At 39.1% G+C, this 16,728-nt stretch overlaps 1 protein-coding gene across 1 annotated transcript in view; it reads right to left on the bottom strand.

Moving 5' to 3' along the window:
* Positions 1 to 4,621: 4,621 nt before the first annotated feature.
* The window catches only part of CERS6 (ceramide synthase 6), a 99,037-nt gene continuing 86,930 nt past the window's right edge, over positions 4,622 to 16,728 (bottom strand). The window contains exons 9-10 of the mRNA XM_053982802.1: positions 13,903 to 14,059; positions 4,622 to 10,507 (exon numbers count right to left, since the gene is read on the bottom strand). Of these exons, the coding sequence (XP_053838777.1) occupies positions 10,346 to 10,507; positions 13,903 to 14,059 (319 nt within the window). The 3' untranslated portion in view covers positions 4,622 to 10,345. The remainder of the gene's footprint in view (positions 10,508 to 13,902; positions 14,060 to 16,728) is intronic.

Genomic DNA, 16,728 nt, shown 5'->3' on the forward strand with positions numbered 1-16,728 from the left:
GGGTTTGTCCTTGAACAGTGCTGTTGCAGTGTGCAGCTACGCAAACGGAGCAAAAGGGCTTTGTGAATTTGAGATGGGAGTTTCTATTCTGTATTTTTACGTGTATTCATCCTCCCCCCGGAGTAATTCCCATTGGATTTTACCTATAATGTATTCACACTGGGCATTGTTCTATTGGTCTCACCTTATCTCTTATTTTTCCCTATAAAACCTTTGTCTGGACCCGAGATCATGGTCACTTGTACGTGTGGCGATCGGGCAAATACAACCTACTTTGGACTGCACAACAAGTGTCCAATCTCTTGAGTCTCTTTATCCCGGTCTTGCTCGCGCTCTCTAAACAGCTCTGTCCGTATCAAGCGAACCCACAAAGGTGTTTGTTGCCTCTCTCTCTCTCCGGCTGCTCCCGGAAGCGCCTGGCCAGCGCCCCGGGAAAGCGGACCGGGCGAAAACAAGGAAGTCGGAGAGAGAAGAAGAAAACAAAAAGCAACACAGTGCCATTCTCTTCACTGTGATATTCAGCTCTTCTTTACAGTCTAAGGATCAGAGCCATGAACCACTCCTGAGTTATGCCAGTTTGGCTCCTGTTTTGCTGCTGCTAAAGCTGCAGGACACCAGTTGCACCCTGCCTACTCTTGGTCCAGTGCATTCATATGTGGTTCTCTGTACTTGACTGCTGACTTTAAGTACATTATAAGGACAGGGATAACTGCCACACAATCTTCTTTTCAAATTTGGACTAATTGAGCAACACATTCAAAAGTTGTTGGGGAGACTGACAGAAGCTAAAAATAGTCTTCAGTCATGCAAGTGTGTGGTGGTTTTTCATATGACATTTTTATAGATATATATATAAGTAGTTATGCACTGAAATGATTAATTGAAATAAGATACAATTAGCTTCAGTGTGATTTTCTTCCTCTTCAGTCACAGCATGTTGAACAATGCAAGTTGCTACTGACTCACCTGTTTTGTGACTGATGGATAACTTTCTATGTGGAAACATGCTCTTTGACTGACTTGCCTCAATGGATTATTTTGCACTGGCTACTGGATCATGGCCTCAATTCTTCATTATCCATTATCTTCTACACCACAGCTTCAGCTGGAATAAATGGCTGGGCAGAGAAACAGGTCTGTTAGAACACCAGCTGTGTATCACTATTTTGATTTAGAAGCATGCTACACTTCATACTGATGGCAATTGCTTTATGGTAATCCATAAAGGAATCCAGGCTTTTAAGAGAAGACTGCATACATTAACCTTTTGGCTAAACAAGGAATAGGTCAAAATGATAGGTGACCTTATGGGTGGTTAACTAGCTAAGTTGCAGCACAATACATTAATGTAAATGCTTACCTCACAGGCAAACAACTAATACTTATCTTCTCATGCAAAGCTAATGAGAGAATTTTGCTTGTTTAACTCCATGTATGGCACAACTTCATAATGGAATGACAAAGCAGCAAATCGGTAAATTTTATTTTTTTAGTATTGTATCAGCATGACTTACTGGCCTGTATTTTCCTACACTTATTGCAAAGGTAGATAAGCCATCTGACAAACTCATGTTTCTAAAGGAAAGAGGAAAATCCTCTTCTGGCATGCAATTCTCAATGCTGTCAACTGCAACTCTGCAGCAATTACCCATCCTTTTAGGCTCCAGCCTTCTCTAAGGTTAGTCCACAATTCAGACAGTCTGCTTGGGACAGTAGTACACTAGGGATTACCTTTACTAAATCTTGTACTAATGGCATCCCATTGAATCAAAATATGAAATCCAAAGTCAATGTGAATGCAATTTACATAAGAAAGATGGTTTACTGTTCCCAACTGCTCCTGCTATTTCCCTTTGCTGTTAGCAACCCATTCTTCTTCTCACAAATAATACAGTTAGCAGTCTATTATAGTTACCTGTCAAATGTTATAGAGGAGTTCTTCTATGCAAAACAGCTTTGTTTGTGCTGGATGCTTGGACAAGTTGCAAGAGTAGTGCAGACCATTACAGCTCAACTATATGTAATCTCAATGGTTCACATGCTCCTTAACAAAAAGCCTTAGAAAAAATGAGATTCAGTTAGTAGGAAATTGGAATTAAAGTGAAACAGTTATTTACAAAAATCATGTGAGAAGGCAGCTGCTTCTAGTCTGGACAGCAGTCCTGGCTGTTGTTCACATCCACCCAGTCCAGGGGGTGCCACAACTTGGATCATCACTTCCTCAACATTGCTGAAGGACCAAATGTTGGACCTGTAAGTGAGCTAGACTATTTACATGCAAATCCTTTTCTGGAACTGAAATATGATTAGACTGTCCCATAAAGTAACAGCTATGGGCAGTGATCTCACTTGGGACATAGTTCCATGAGAAACCACATATAAAAATGAGAACCAGGAACACCTAAATGCTTTGGATGAATTAAGTTTAAATTAAGCCTAAATGAGGGACTAAGCAAAACTATGAAATAGCAAGCCTTTCTGGTGGGAAGCAGCTTTTTCAGATACCTTAGGAGACCAAGAGTAATTAAAATTACCATTACTGGGAATTAAAAGGTAAGGTTATCTTCATTATAGGCTCAGAAATAGGACATAAAATTGCTAGTTAGATTAATGTGAAAAAGCTGACGCAAGTTTAATTAAGGAAGGATCACATTTCATCTTTGGATTTCAGGATTTTGTGAGGGGAGATTGCAAAAAGTTGTTGTAAATATGCAAGAAACATGGCAGTTGTGCAGGGACTTTTGCTTGGTTTTGAAAAACTGAGAAATAACCTGTGCAGTATTTTCTAGGGACAATACCTTACACTTTGAAGTCTTTAAAAACTATAAAAAAACCCACCCACTATGGTGTTTTTCAGATGTCTATGAAAGAGCATTAATTTAGGAATATAAATATATGTTGCCAGCCAGTAGCTTAAAAGAGTACATTACCTTTTCATCTGATCAGTGAACTATAGCAGTAACATTACAGCTAGGTCATGTTGCTCTTACAAAACCTACAATACCCAACTTCTAATACTTAATTATATATTGCACTTTCCAGGGACTAAAATCTAACAGTTCTGTGTCACATGTAAACAATTACCTTTGAAAGTCAGAACCTCAGGAACATGTCAATGTCGCACACAACTCTGCATTTAAGAAATCCCTCTACAAGAATCATCATTGTTTTAGCAGACTCGGGGCTGGAGAAGCTGGGCATAAAACACAAACTGGCATCCTGTTCTGTGAAACCCACTTAAGCCATGTAAGAAGGTTACTGGCTGACAAGAGTAGACAGTGTAAAATCTGTCCAGGGGCAGGACTAGCTGCAGCAGAATGAATCACCAAAAAGACCAAAAACCCCAGCACAACTTATGGAAACAAGAACCCTCCACCCACACTAGCAGAGTTGGGACTAACTTCCCTCCACATAAGCTCCCAACCTCTCTCCATCACAGTATGATGAGCTACTGAGTCATGCAGGAATTTGCTCATCTGGTACATCTACACATTTGTATTCCCTTCACTCACCTTCTACATCTACAGGAAATTGTGTCACTGCCTTCTAACTCTCCTGAAGCAGCAGAGCTCCTCCTGTCCTCTGACAGCCACTGTTTCCTGTACAAAGGATCCTTTACAGACTTAGAGCCAGAACATAAAGGTCTTGCTCTTTATCATGTTATCCTGAGCTGCATTCTGCACACATTGGCTCTCCCTTGTGCTACGTAAGTTGAGAAGCACATGTGGCATAGGGAGCAAAAGACATTACACATACCACTGGACAATATTCCACATAAATAAATCTCTTCATAAATACGTTCAATAAACATGAACTGAAATGCTATATTAAATATAACACAAGAGTCTCTGTATATTATCACAGAGCCGTATTAACAACTACAATTGCTAAAGATCTACAGTTCTTTAACACAATGCAAATTCCCAGGTTTAATTCTCTTCAGTGAAAAAACTTCAGCTGATGTGTGAAGATCCCTATATGACTGATACTTGTGTTATGAGAACTGTTGCCTAAATTTCCTGCTGAAGTTACGAGAATTTTTTCAGGCATCCCATTTCTAAGTACCTTCGCATCATCTTTTAATGCTGCACCAGAGCCTGCCTGATAATGGTGTTTTGTAGGCTTTCCTCTGGTGAGCTGCAGACTTTCCTTAGGAGAGCCACTCCCAAGAGTGGCTCTTTTCTCTCACTTCCACAAGAGGTTAGTAGGTGGAGCTTTGCTGAGTGACAGTTTTGCTTAAAAGAAAACATCTGAATGTGTATTTCTAAAGAAACTCTGCTCACCTAGACTGAAAAAAGACAGCTTTTCCAAAGTGGGCTCAGCTGGAGATTCAGGAGTTCTTACCATGCAAAATTTTGATGTTTAAATCCTTGAAAAATATCCTTTTTTTTGGTACTGACAATATTTCATTTGTATAGAGAGAACTTGGATCTTCCCACACTTCCTGTTACAAACCGTTTCATACAAGAAATAACATAAAGTACTGCAGTGATGAACACAGCAAAAATATACTTGCATCTGTCCAAAGAGTGTTGGAGTCTACAGTGTGGGTAACAATCTTTGAGCTAAAACAAAGGAAAACATTGTCTGCATCTCATAGAAAAAATAAGAAAACAAAATCTACATTTCTAATACTTATGTTTATTATGAAACTGTCTCCAAATTAAAATAGCCCACAATATTGGTTTGTTCCAGAGATTTTATGAGGAATAATTATTCTCCATATTAGAAAAAAACCCAAACCCAGTCAAATAAAAGACAAAATAACTCCCAAAGTTCCACACAATAGCTATACATGAAAGGACTTCTAGCTAGTGCATCACTGTATCCAGAACAGTGGAGTTCCTACACATCACCACATTTCTGAGAGTTGCTCAAGCACAGGATTTTCATGAAAACACAGGTGAAAATGTGTCATCTGCCTCACCCTGACTTGCAGCAGTCAACATGCACAGTATGGTATGAAAGCTTGTGTAAAGGTAAACCCCAGAACAGCAAAAAGCTGAAGCTCAGCAGAAGCCAGAGAATGTGTTTTGTTGCACCCATTTTAAGTCATGTAAGACAATATTTTTTGCCTTTTGTCTGACACATGTGATCATTTACATGACTCCAAAACATCCTCTCATGGTATTTCCTCCAGTTTTTTTTAATTGCAAGCAATTTCAAAGATTGAGAAGTATGTAGAGACACACTCAAACACTGTGTTTTCATTGCAACTACAATCAGAAATCTTTACAGTGTAAAGGCTGTACATGTACACCACCTTTGCAAACCTTCACTAGAGCTTTTTAAAAGAAAAGGGAAAAAAGAATAATGTTGTCTTACTGAAGTTCCCATTAGGTCTCTTGTTCCAAATCAAAACCAGTCAAAACAACTAATACAAACTGGTTTTGCTTCATGGTTTAAAGGCAACTGTAGTTTGCAGAACACTGAAGTTAGGCCTAAGAGGGTCTACATTACAGGAAGGATAAAAAGTATTTAATACTCCTCTCCCACAAATGTCACAGGAAGTAGACAATAGGAGACATACAAAAATGAGTTGTAGCAAAGAGATTAAGAAAATACCAAAGCATCAGCTGTATAAAACCAATAATAGCCCATATTTCTCTGAGATATAGAAGGCTCTAGTAATGAGAAAATGAATGAAATGGGCATTAGGCTTCCTACGCGAGCACTCTGTGTAAAACACGGAGTGTCTCAATCAACCAGCATTGATCACCAGTGGCGTGTGCCGTGTCACGGCTTTCACCCTCATGTCCTGTTCAGAAGCAGGAAGTGATTTTCACCTGAATCAGATACAGATTTAAGACAAGAATCACTCCACTGTAAGCAAAGCTTTAGTGCATGTACTTGGGTCTCAGAAAAAAGCATTGGGCATTGGCAATCACATGGTCACAGAATGGTCACAGGCTGAGGCAGGAGATATGAAGCTGTGACACCTGTACCAATTCTGCTGGAATCATTAAATAAATAACAGATAGAAAAAACTACAAAAGGACAACAAGGAAACAGCATGGGGCACTTTGGTATTTTAAAACTAGCACTACTTAACATTGATCAAGACCCAAAAGACTCCAATGTCCACCCTTATTGTTTGATCAGGTATTTTTACCATTTTCTGCAATATTCTTCTTTATGAAAAACAACCAAACAAAACCACAAACCCACCATGTATTTTTCTTTTGATACAAAATATGCCAATATGGGAAACAGTACACAAAAGGTAACCTGAATCTTATTTTACTGTAATCTGGGCTGTCTAGGAGAGAAGACAAATTCTTACTATTTACTAATAATCTCTAATTTCCTCATTTTTCTACTTTGACATCTCAACCACTGTGTCATATACTGTACTACAAACAAGGAGCATAGAACTCAGAGAGGTTATAGAGTACAAACTTTCATTTCTAGAATTACTAAATTACAATTCTACAAAAGGTGTGAATAGACAGAACCTTTTAAAGTCTCACATTTACCATGAACCATGCGAATAATTTCAGCCAATCTTCTAAAATATGTGGAAATTAACCTCTAAATAGTCGATGACCTCCAAATGCACCTTGCAAAGCTCTTAATCAGAAAAGCAATCAAATTCAAATGAAAAAGGAAACAATTTCATGGCATTTTCTCTGCAGACTGGAAGATGAAGCCAAAGTTTTCACACCCATTAGTTGAAATGATGAATCAAAGCACACTGCCATGTCTGATCACTAAATCACTTGCTCCTTCCTGCTAGAGACAGAAAAAAAGTATGAATTTGCAATTTTTATAATAAACCTCTAGCTTGAAAGATCATTGTTTAGCAAAGGTTGGGAAAGTTCTTAAGGCTTCCTCTTACCCTATTTCCCCAAATGTGTCATTTGAATATCTTAACTTACTTTCCTGACATACCTGTATAAAGTTTATCCTAGACTGCTAAGAACAGACTTCAAAAAGCCAGGATTACAGGGGATAAGCATGTCATTGGGTGTTAGCTGAACCAAGGTAACTGCATATATGCTTTAGCATATCACAGATGGAACTGAATTTAAACCTCAAAGGAAGAGTTTCAATCCCAGATGCACCATTTAACAGTGGGGATCAAGGGACCTTGACAGGCTTGAGAGGGAGGCTGATGGAAACCTCATGAAGTTCAAGAAAGCCAAGTGCAAAGTCCTACTCCTGGGTTGTGGCAATCTCAGGCACTCCTACAGGCTGGGTGGAGAAGTGGTTGAGAGCAACCTTGTGGAGAGACTTGGGAGTGATGGTTGGTGAAAAACACAACGTGAGCCATCAGTGTGCACTTGCAGCCCAGAAAGCCAAATGTATCCTGGGCTGCATCCACAGGAGTGTGGGCAGCAGGGCAGGGGAGGGGATTCTGTTCCTCTGCTCTTGTGAGACTCCACCCAGAGTACTGCAGCCAGCTCTGGTGTCCCCAACATAAGAAGGACATAGAACTGTTGGAGCACTTCCAAAGAAGGGCCATGAAGTTGGTAAGAGGACTGGAGCAAAAAGGAGAAAAGTTTAGGTTAGCTATTAGAGAGAAATTCTTTACTTCAGGGGTGGTAAAATACTGAACAACTTGCCCAGGGAAGCTGTGGATGCCCCAGTCTTGGCAGTGTTCAAGGCCAGGTTTTATAAGGTCTTGAGCAACCTGGTGTAGTGTGAAGTGTCCCTGCTCATGGCAGGGAGGTTGGGACTAGATGATCTTCAAGGTCCCCTCAACGCCCTAACATTCTATGATTCTATGATACCCTAACAGCATATCTAGTGATAGTAAATCATCTCAAGGGTTGTAGCCTTGACTCTACATCTGAATGAACATTTGAACATTACAGAGCATTGCTGAAGAAGACCAACAGGGACTAAAGGCCCCTGGCACCGGGATTGTTGTTGGGGACTGCTCTATGCTCTGGTATCACCAACATTGCAGCATGTGGTCTATGTTGTGCATGTTGACAGTTCAGAGCAACATTCTGTTCTCATGTAAGACAAAGTATTTTGCCAGAATGCCATTTCTGTATCCATCTTTGCAGAAAGGAAATGGTTCAATGCAGGTAGTAATCAACACTATGAAAGAGCTGTGTTTAAACTGATATTCTCAGTTTCCATTGTAGCAGGTCAGATTTCACAAATTATAATCTTAATTTAATTGATCCCAGGTTGGTTTTATTTTAAAATCTTGGCATCATCTTTACAGTAATTACTACACAGCTGCAAACACCATGGATAGGATACTTTCTATTGCAATCAACATATTTTCACACATATAACCTGCCCTGCAGAAAACTATGAAATCAAATGCATAGGAGACAGATGAAAAAAAATCAGAGGCAGAGAAACTTTCTGGGGAGAAGGAGATTTAAGTAAGGCTCCCTTGCTCCCTCAGATATACTCATGGACATATAAGCTATGCAGCTGCTGGATTACAAGGTTATCTGGCTTTTTCAAAAGATGCTCTATGGATAGCAGAACTGACAGATCTTTTGTGATTTACAATTTCTGAGTTTTCTTACCTTTATTCTTTACTAAGTTGAAGTACTATTTCCATTCATGCCATTCCAACCTTGGCTTTAGCACACCTCCTTTTTCCTAACACACAGGAGTTTCTATGGATAATAAAAGTTTTAGAAGTTTTCAAGAGTGACCAGTAGAATAGGACAAATCTCAGTTTTCGAAAGAAAGAAGTGACAACACAACTTTCTTCAATGAAGTCTATATAAAATAGAGTCTTTAAACATGTTTTATGGCATCAGAAACCATCTATATTTTACTATTTGCATAGGTGGAAGGAATCAGAAATGACCTCATGGCTCAGGTTTCCAGCTGAACACAGCACTCCAATCCCTTTGTATATAGAAGACATGCTTGAGATTTTTTCCCCTGTTTTTTTTCCTTCCTTTATTTTTTAAACTTTTATATGTGTGTGTGTGTGTGTGAGTGAGTGAGTGAGTGAGTGAGTGAGTGAGTATATAAGTCTTTGGTCTATAAGCACATTGGTTTTGTGTGCACACACAATACTGTTGAACAGTCGGTTGCATAGAGTTTTTTACCCAAGAACCCTGCCTACTTTTGGCACTGCTGTCACAAATCACAGAAGAGTGTCCAGCAAGAACTGTATGATCCTTAGCATCCTACATCAAACTTTGATCTAGAGACTGGAAGAAGTATGTATATAATGTTTAAAAAGATGTTTACTTAGGGTGTTATTATGTCTTCTTTGGGACACTATTTGTAAATCTTGGATGAAAAAGGAATGCAAAATTATTTTACAGACACTCCCTAATTTTATTTGTAGAGGTGATGAAACACTGCTGAGCATTCAAAGGAATTATGCTAAGTGAATTTTGCTCAAGTTCTCACACACAGAAAATAAACGAATTTTAGTAATGTATGACATTCTGCCTTCTCTTTCTTTACCCTGCCAAGGAAGTGGCAATAATTTTGAGAACAATACCTAGACTGAGCTGAGTCTGAGGAAGAAATGAACTTTTCATCTGCCGTTTTTTCCATTACACCCCTGCTCTCAATCAGGTGAATGTGCAAGAACAATTTCAGGAGATAAGTCTGGATTCATAATGGTGCATTTGAAGAAACACCTTTTTACATGGAATCTCTGCAAAAAGCTAAAATCCGTAAAGGTCAAAAGTTGAAAGGCCAAAAAAAAGGTAATAATGAATTTATCCTAAGTGCTGACAACAATGCTTTTGGGTATTTGCACAACAAATCAAGTCTACTTCTAATGCAATTAACCACCAAATTGAATTTTAAATTACGCTAAAATAATATCCTGCAATTACCACATTTTTCCCCCAAATTGTTGGAAGAACAGTAACTGTGATTTGATAGGCAATTTCAAAACCAGTACTCTAAAAGACAAAGATAGCAAAAATATCTGAAGCAGATCTAAAATCTATAAAGCTATGTTCTATCTTACTGTAAGTAACAAATCAAGCAACTATTACTTATAGCAGATTCAGCAAAACCAACAGGAATGGACAGAAGAGATCTGAGCATGATGCTCTCCCCATTACCGAGAATCCAAGACACAAATTTTGAGAATGGATATTCCCTTTTGTCCAGAAGTTCCCAAAAGAATAAAAAATAAATAATATTTCAGACAGTACAAGTGAAAATACTGCTCCCATTGTGTCAGTTACATACACATACAGCATGCCTACGTATACAGAATGGTGTGCTGTCTTCATTCACAAACAGGAAATATGGCAGTGCGCTATCAGAATGCTTTGATACTCCTAATTTTTTCTGATGCTGAAATACATGAATAAACTGCATTCACAACTTATAATTTACTTCCAGTAGCAAACAGTTCATTCTGTTCGTGTCTCATGATTGAACTGAAGGATTAATGCTCCTCTGAGGAAGTGGCACCAGTAAGATACCCGTTTGTCCCATTGGCACCGCTGGTCCCATTCGTAGCGACAGTGCTGTGTGGGGCCTTTGAGCGAGGTACTGTTTCTTCCTCATCTGAGCTTGACTCAACGTCACTTCGGGCATCCTTTGCTACCTGTAGAATGTGGAAAACAAGTAGGCAGTAGGTGACTGTAAGGAAACAACTCAGCTTTTTGGTTCAAGAGAATCAGAGAATTCACACATTTTTTCCATTTGAGTTTTGAAGGCAATTTCAGCTCTGGCACACTTCTCTGCCTTTGCCTGCCTGCACTCACTTCAAACACAGATGTCTGCACATACATATGCCATGTGCAAAGGCAGGGTGAGAACTCAGCATTGGTGCACTGAAGGTAATATGGCCGAGTGCTCAAGGCAAAGAGTTTTGCACAGACCGAAGTAAACAACAATCCAAGCTCCCAAATTCAACCTAGGCTCAGTCCCTCTGCCCTCCTACTAACTACAACTTTATTTCCTGTCCTTCATTTGGAGTGCTGCTCTTTGACCTGGTAATACAAAATGTTCAACCCAGCCTCCTGCCCCTTACTTCCCAACTCACTGGAGACCACATGGCTCCAGGGAACAGTGTTGTGTGCTTGCAGGAGGAGACACAAGTACTGCTTGAAATAAAATTCACTATGCCAGGTAACTCCAATCTCTGACTTCAGACAAGTGGTGAGAACGGCACTTGCAAAATGTGGACATAGTCCAGTTCAGTCCCTAACATAGGAAACACCGTTCAACTGTGTGTCCCATTGTGTCACTGGAAAGGTGTTTCAGAAACAGATGGACCTTAGTTGCTAGGGATTTCCTGCTAATTTTCAGCTGACTTTGAAAAATCTTGAAAATCTCCAAAACTAGCAAGAGTCCACCAGGTGTAGTATAAAAAACTAGCATCAACAGAAAAAGGTCTGAAGTTTAACCTGCATGCAGCTCTAAGGATGCCATTTTCATGCCTGCTTCTACTCCCTTTCATATAGCTGAGCATCCCAATTTCTTCACAATCGATCCACAATTGATCTGCTGGTTGCCACAATCAGGCAATTACAGCTGACTTTACTAAAGCAAATGGACATAAAGGGGGGCAAAACTCACTCTTCTTTTTCCCAAAGAACTAAAAACACTCAAAGAACAGGGCCACTGTGTGTAATTTTTTGCTTACAATAATCCTCCTCTTCTCTGGAAAATCTTCATGACAATTCCACTCTTATCTCAGAAAGAGCCATTTGCCTTTCGAGCTGCCAGTGTTGCCCTTGCAATATCACAGTACCTAAGTGACACTATTCTGCTTGGAACTAGTGAAAAAAGAAAACAGTTCCCATACAGCTCCCAGTAAGTAAAGTTTTTAATGCCAATGTCTAGCAAGCCCACAATTCTAACACCTGTGAAACTGGACTTCATCTGAGGTCAGAAATTTGGTTCCATACTTCACAGAGCTTCAATTAACAGTTACTTCAGTGTCTTTCATATAAAGGAACTTTTATATTGCAGCTGGTATATATAATTATACCATTATCAAACAGAAGAGAATGGTCTCAGCACAGAGTTCTGAGCACCTGTGATCTATGTGATGGCAGCCCAGATGACTGAACAATTCTGCATCACTTTAAATTCTCTTAATAGATTCACTGCCAATTTTTCTGCTAGGGTCCTGCCCCAAAGCCAAAAATCAAAATAAGATTCTATGATGTAGCCAGTTCTGCTAAACATGGGATCTGCTCCTTTTGTTTTTAAAATGCAGCAATGAAGCAGGGTCTTTGCACTTAACCTGATATGAATGCAACATATCTTGCAGTACTTAGTACTTATCTGCAAGATATCTGTAATGTGTTGTGAAAACAGTTCTTATTTTTATTGCAGAAATAGAAAGAATGGCATTGCAAGCGAGAAAGTTAAGATCTGAAGGAAAATGAATCCTCTGTATACATGTTATACATATCCATCTCTAACCTGGTCACTGTGTTACTGCAAGCATCTAACTCTGCTTTAACTCTGTACAATCTCAATTTTCTCCTGTGCAATTGTTAGAACTACAAGGTGAAGGATTGACAGTCTCAAGTGTGTGTCCTGAATGCTGACAGAGCAGATGCTTATCCTGCTGAGATATATACAAATATATAGAGATAGATAGATAGATAGATAGATAGATAAGTATGTGTATACACACACACATCTATCCATCCATCCATCCATCCATCCATCCATCCATCCATCCATCCATCCATCCATCCATCCATCCATCCATCCATCTCTGTGTAAAAAAGGTGAAGCATAATAGTACCCAGATACTACAGATAGAAGTGGGTTTGAATGGTTTTAGGTGATGCATAGCCAAGAAGTAAAAAATGGCCTTTCAAGATAGTCTTTACTTAAATATATATATACAAAAAATGGATAAATACCAAGCAGAAACTACAAATTAAAAGAACCATACCAACCCAAACCACAAACACCAGTGTTGTCAGAATAAATCTTTTGCATAGTAAATTAAAGAAACTTACATGCAAGGGGTTCCACTTCCCAGCCTTCCAGCACAGCACAAAGGAAAGGATAAACAAGCAGAGTAAGAGAGAGCAGGAAGCAGTCTTTGAAGTTACTGGTATAATTCAGTCAGGACAGCTGAGGCTACTAATTGCTAAAAGCAGAGGAGACTAAAGCATGGCTTCCAGGCAAAATACAGCTCATGAATGCACTGTCTTTCACAGATGGAGTGGCAGATTCTGGGCTCTGCCAGTGCATGGCTGAGCTCTCCAGTATATTCATAGATAACAATTTTCTGGAGAACAATCCCATTCACTTTGGGGTCAGTCACATCAATGTGCTCTGCTCTTTAAGGGTAAAGTGTCCTGACTTTACGTGATCTATAAGGATTAGCTCCACCATCTGCATAGCAAGTGTATTGGGGCTGGTATTTCTGGGAGTGACATCTTCCTGTCAAATGTACCACTGGCAGCAAGACACTATATTCTAGCCCAAACAAAGAGAAAGAAAATACACAGAAAGAAAGAAAATGCATAGCTCTTTGCAATACCTCATTAATACACACACCTAGAAGAGGCTGTGATCTGTAACTTTGCCACTAGCAAACACAGCAGAATTTAGTTTTGTATTATTATTGCTATCACTTCCAGCTGTGAAATGAACATTTTGTTAACAGCTACTATACAGAAGAAAAACAGAACTGGCAGCCCCAAGAAAGCAGTTTACTTGTTGGGTTTCTTTAACCTGATTTCCCTAATGTAGTTTTGTTCAGTGTACCACATTGTAAAGAAGTAGTGCAGAAGCACATATAAAGACAATCACTAGACAGAGTATTATTAACTTATCTGACAATCATTAGTAGTGGGAAGAAGTTTCCAGGAAAGGAAAGAAGAGTTTATCTAAAATAAGATGTGTCTTCAGTAGCATGTTATGGATTAGAAAAAAAAAAACAAACCCAAACAGAAAGTGACCTCTGTTATTAATGGAAAACTTAAAATCATTAAACAGATGTCTTACCCTGTGTTGTCTTACCTTGCCCTTTGAAATAGCTTTGTAGGCTGCCTTTATGATTAGGTAAGACCAAAAACAGTGCAGAATTTGAAGAACCATAAGCAGCACATTGAAGACCCACAAGGCAGGAAAATTGCCCAGAGCTTCATACAGTTCAAACAACGTTGTATTTAATATCCTAGAAAAAAGGGGACAGAAAAAGAATAACACTTTCCTTAAGCCAACAATCTCAAAGAAGTTATTTTTAAATCAAAATGACAAATATTTAATTAGATGGGATCTACATGGACAGTTGGTTTTCAAAGTAAGAGTGACTTGGACTGAATCACACAGGTGTCTCCAGAGAGAAACATCAAAATGTTAATTTTGATATTCAACTTGATTTATAAACTTTGCATACAGAAAACAAAGGTCCTCATTGTGCATTTCTTCTCTCCATCTATACAGCTAGCAGGTGTTTGTTGACTGAAATAACTCCTTCCCTGATTCATAACAAAAATTACTGGCCCCCATATTAGCCACTGTTTTGCACTAAATCTGATTTGCATACCACTTATGTACAACCAAGAGTGAGGCTTAGGCAGTTACATCCAGGACAGGTGAACAATGGGACAGTGAGGGAAGGGAGACTTTATTGCAGCCTTTTAGTACTTTAAGGGGGCTTATAAAAACATGGGGACAAGCTTTATAGTAGGGCCTGTTGAGATACAATAATGGCTAATGGTTTTAAGCTAAAAGAGGGTAGATTGAGTCCAGATCTAAAGAAGATAATTTTTACAATGAGAGTGGTAAAACACTAGAACAGATTGCTCAGAGAGGTTGTAGACTCCTCATCCCTGCAAACATTCAAGGTCAGGCTGGACAGGGCTCTGATCTAAGCAATCTGATCTAGATGAAGACATCCCTGCTCATTTCAGGGGGCTTGGGCTAAATGACATTTAAAGATCCCTTGCAATCCAAATCATTCTATGACTCTAAGAAATTCAGGCAGTTCTACACATTTGAAACAAATTTTTGAGAATCAACATTTCAGATGCAGGCAGTAAACTGATGTCGCAATGAATTCTGAAGCTTTGTGACTACAGCACTAACTTTCTGCTCAAATCCTCTGCCACAGCAGGTGACTTCAATCTGTCTTAGCAAACAGCCTAGGAGCAGAGCGGAGAACAGACAATAGAAACAATGGCATTAGAAAAAAAAAAAAAAAAAAAAGGTCAAGGAATGGCTGTTAATTAGGGGGAGAAAAATAAGGCTATATAAGGATTTATCAAACTTCATCCACTTTCCCTGCTGATGCAGAATTTCATTAAAAACTCCACCTGTTTTCTGTTCTTTTCTCCTTGTTTTAAATAAACCATCCCTGCTAGTCAGTAGATGGCGCGTTTAGCCCAGCCAGCACGGCAGGCTCGGGGCACCAGCCGCGTCCCGGGAAGGCGATGGCACTGGGACTCCAACGGGCCCCAGAGCAGCGCAGAGCTCAGTGGAGAACTTATGCACATTGGTCTCAGCTTTTTAATAAACAACCACATCTGCCACAGCCCTTTCCAGCAACATAAATCCAGTTCAAGTAATACTAGTATGAAGTATGTACAGACAACAAATCCGGAATCCAACATTTAGTGGTAATGATACACACCCAATGTGTGTAACACCATTGATCAAAAATCAACCAGTCATTTCTGATACACTGGACTTAATACTGTAAGGGTATTTCATAGTACTTCTGCCTTTTTATTTCTGCCTTCTTACAGAAGTTGAATGTTTTAACCTTCCTATACAGCTGTGTTTGTACACTGTCTTCTGTTTATGGTGTGAACACCAGAAAATGCTTTCTAGTTTGGAAAACCCCATCATATTAATGCTTCTGTCAGGTAGAACTCTTCAGTCTCAGCTTTGTGCAATTTGTTCTGCCAGTGGTAGCTGTATTTGTCACAGTAACACCCCACTTTACAGTTCAAGGGCACACTCTCATCATATCAAAACAGAGGTGGAGTCAGCACTATTCAACTTCACCAGTGCTTACTGCAGTCCTACCCATTATATCAAGTTCAAATTTGAAATCAACAACTCCTGTATATAAAGTTACCATTGTTTACACTCAACTGTCTCTATGTCTAAAACTTTAAATGCCACAGAATTGTAAATGAAACATCTGTGGGTTTCTGTTTATATTTTATTAACTGGACCAAATTCATCTCTGGGGACTTCCACAGAAGTCAGGTAAAAAAAGCAGCATTAGAGATGGGTTAATCCACTCTTGCAGAAGTCAGGAAGAAAGCAAGGCCAAAAAGAGTGCTTTTGGTACCAAAAACAGTCACATGTGCAAATGACTCATATATTGTGTATTAGATAGGGAAATAAGCCTTAATGAAAAAGCAGACTTCTTTCTAATCTGTTATGTCTGGCAAACTAAGGACAGGGCTGAAATTCTCCATTAAAGCTGCAAAAAGGATCTCATTAATTGCCCAGCAATACTTAGAGGGTTCAGTGATATGATGTGCAGGCTAGGTGTTTACGTGGAGCTAAGGCTATGTCTAAGCACCTACAGGGCAGAAGCTGAGTGAAAAATACAGCAAACTACAGCAAAAATTGATGTAAGCAAGTAACTCTCAAAGTAATACATTATTTCATATTAAAAGTCTGAAATGGGGAAAAATTCATAAGATTATGACTCAGAATATACAGAGAAATTCTATTTGTAGAGACTGAGGAAGAAGGGGAGGGAAGACAGGTTAGGCCACTTTCCATCAATTTCACTGCTTCAAGTATTCAATGGAAGCATTTTAATCAACTACACAAATAATAGGGACTGGAAATAGCAGCACAAAAATAGATTACATGGAGCAG

This window comes from Vidua macroura, chromosome 7 (assembly GCF_024509145.1).
Source record: "Vidua macroura isolate BioBank_ID:100142 chromosome 7, ASM2450914v1, whole genome shotgun sequence".
Taxonomy (NCBI): domain Eukaryota; kingdom Metazoa; phylum Chordata; class Aves; order Passeriformes; family Viduidae; genus Vidua; species Vidua macroura.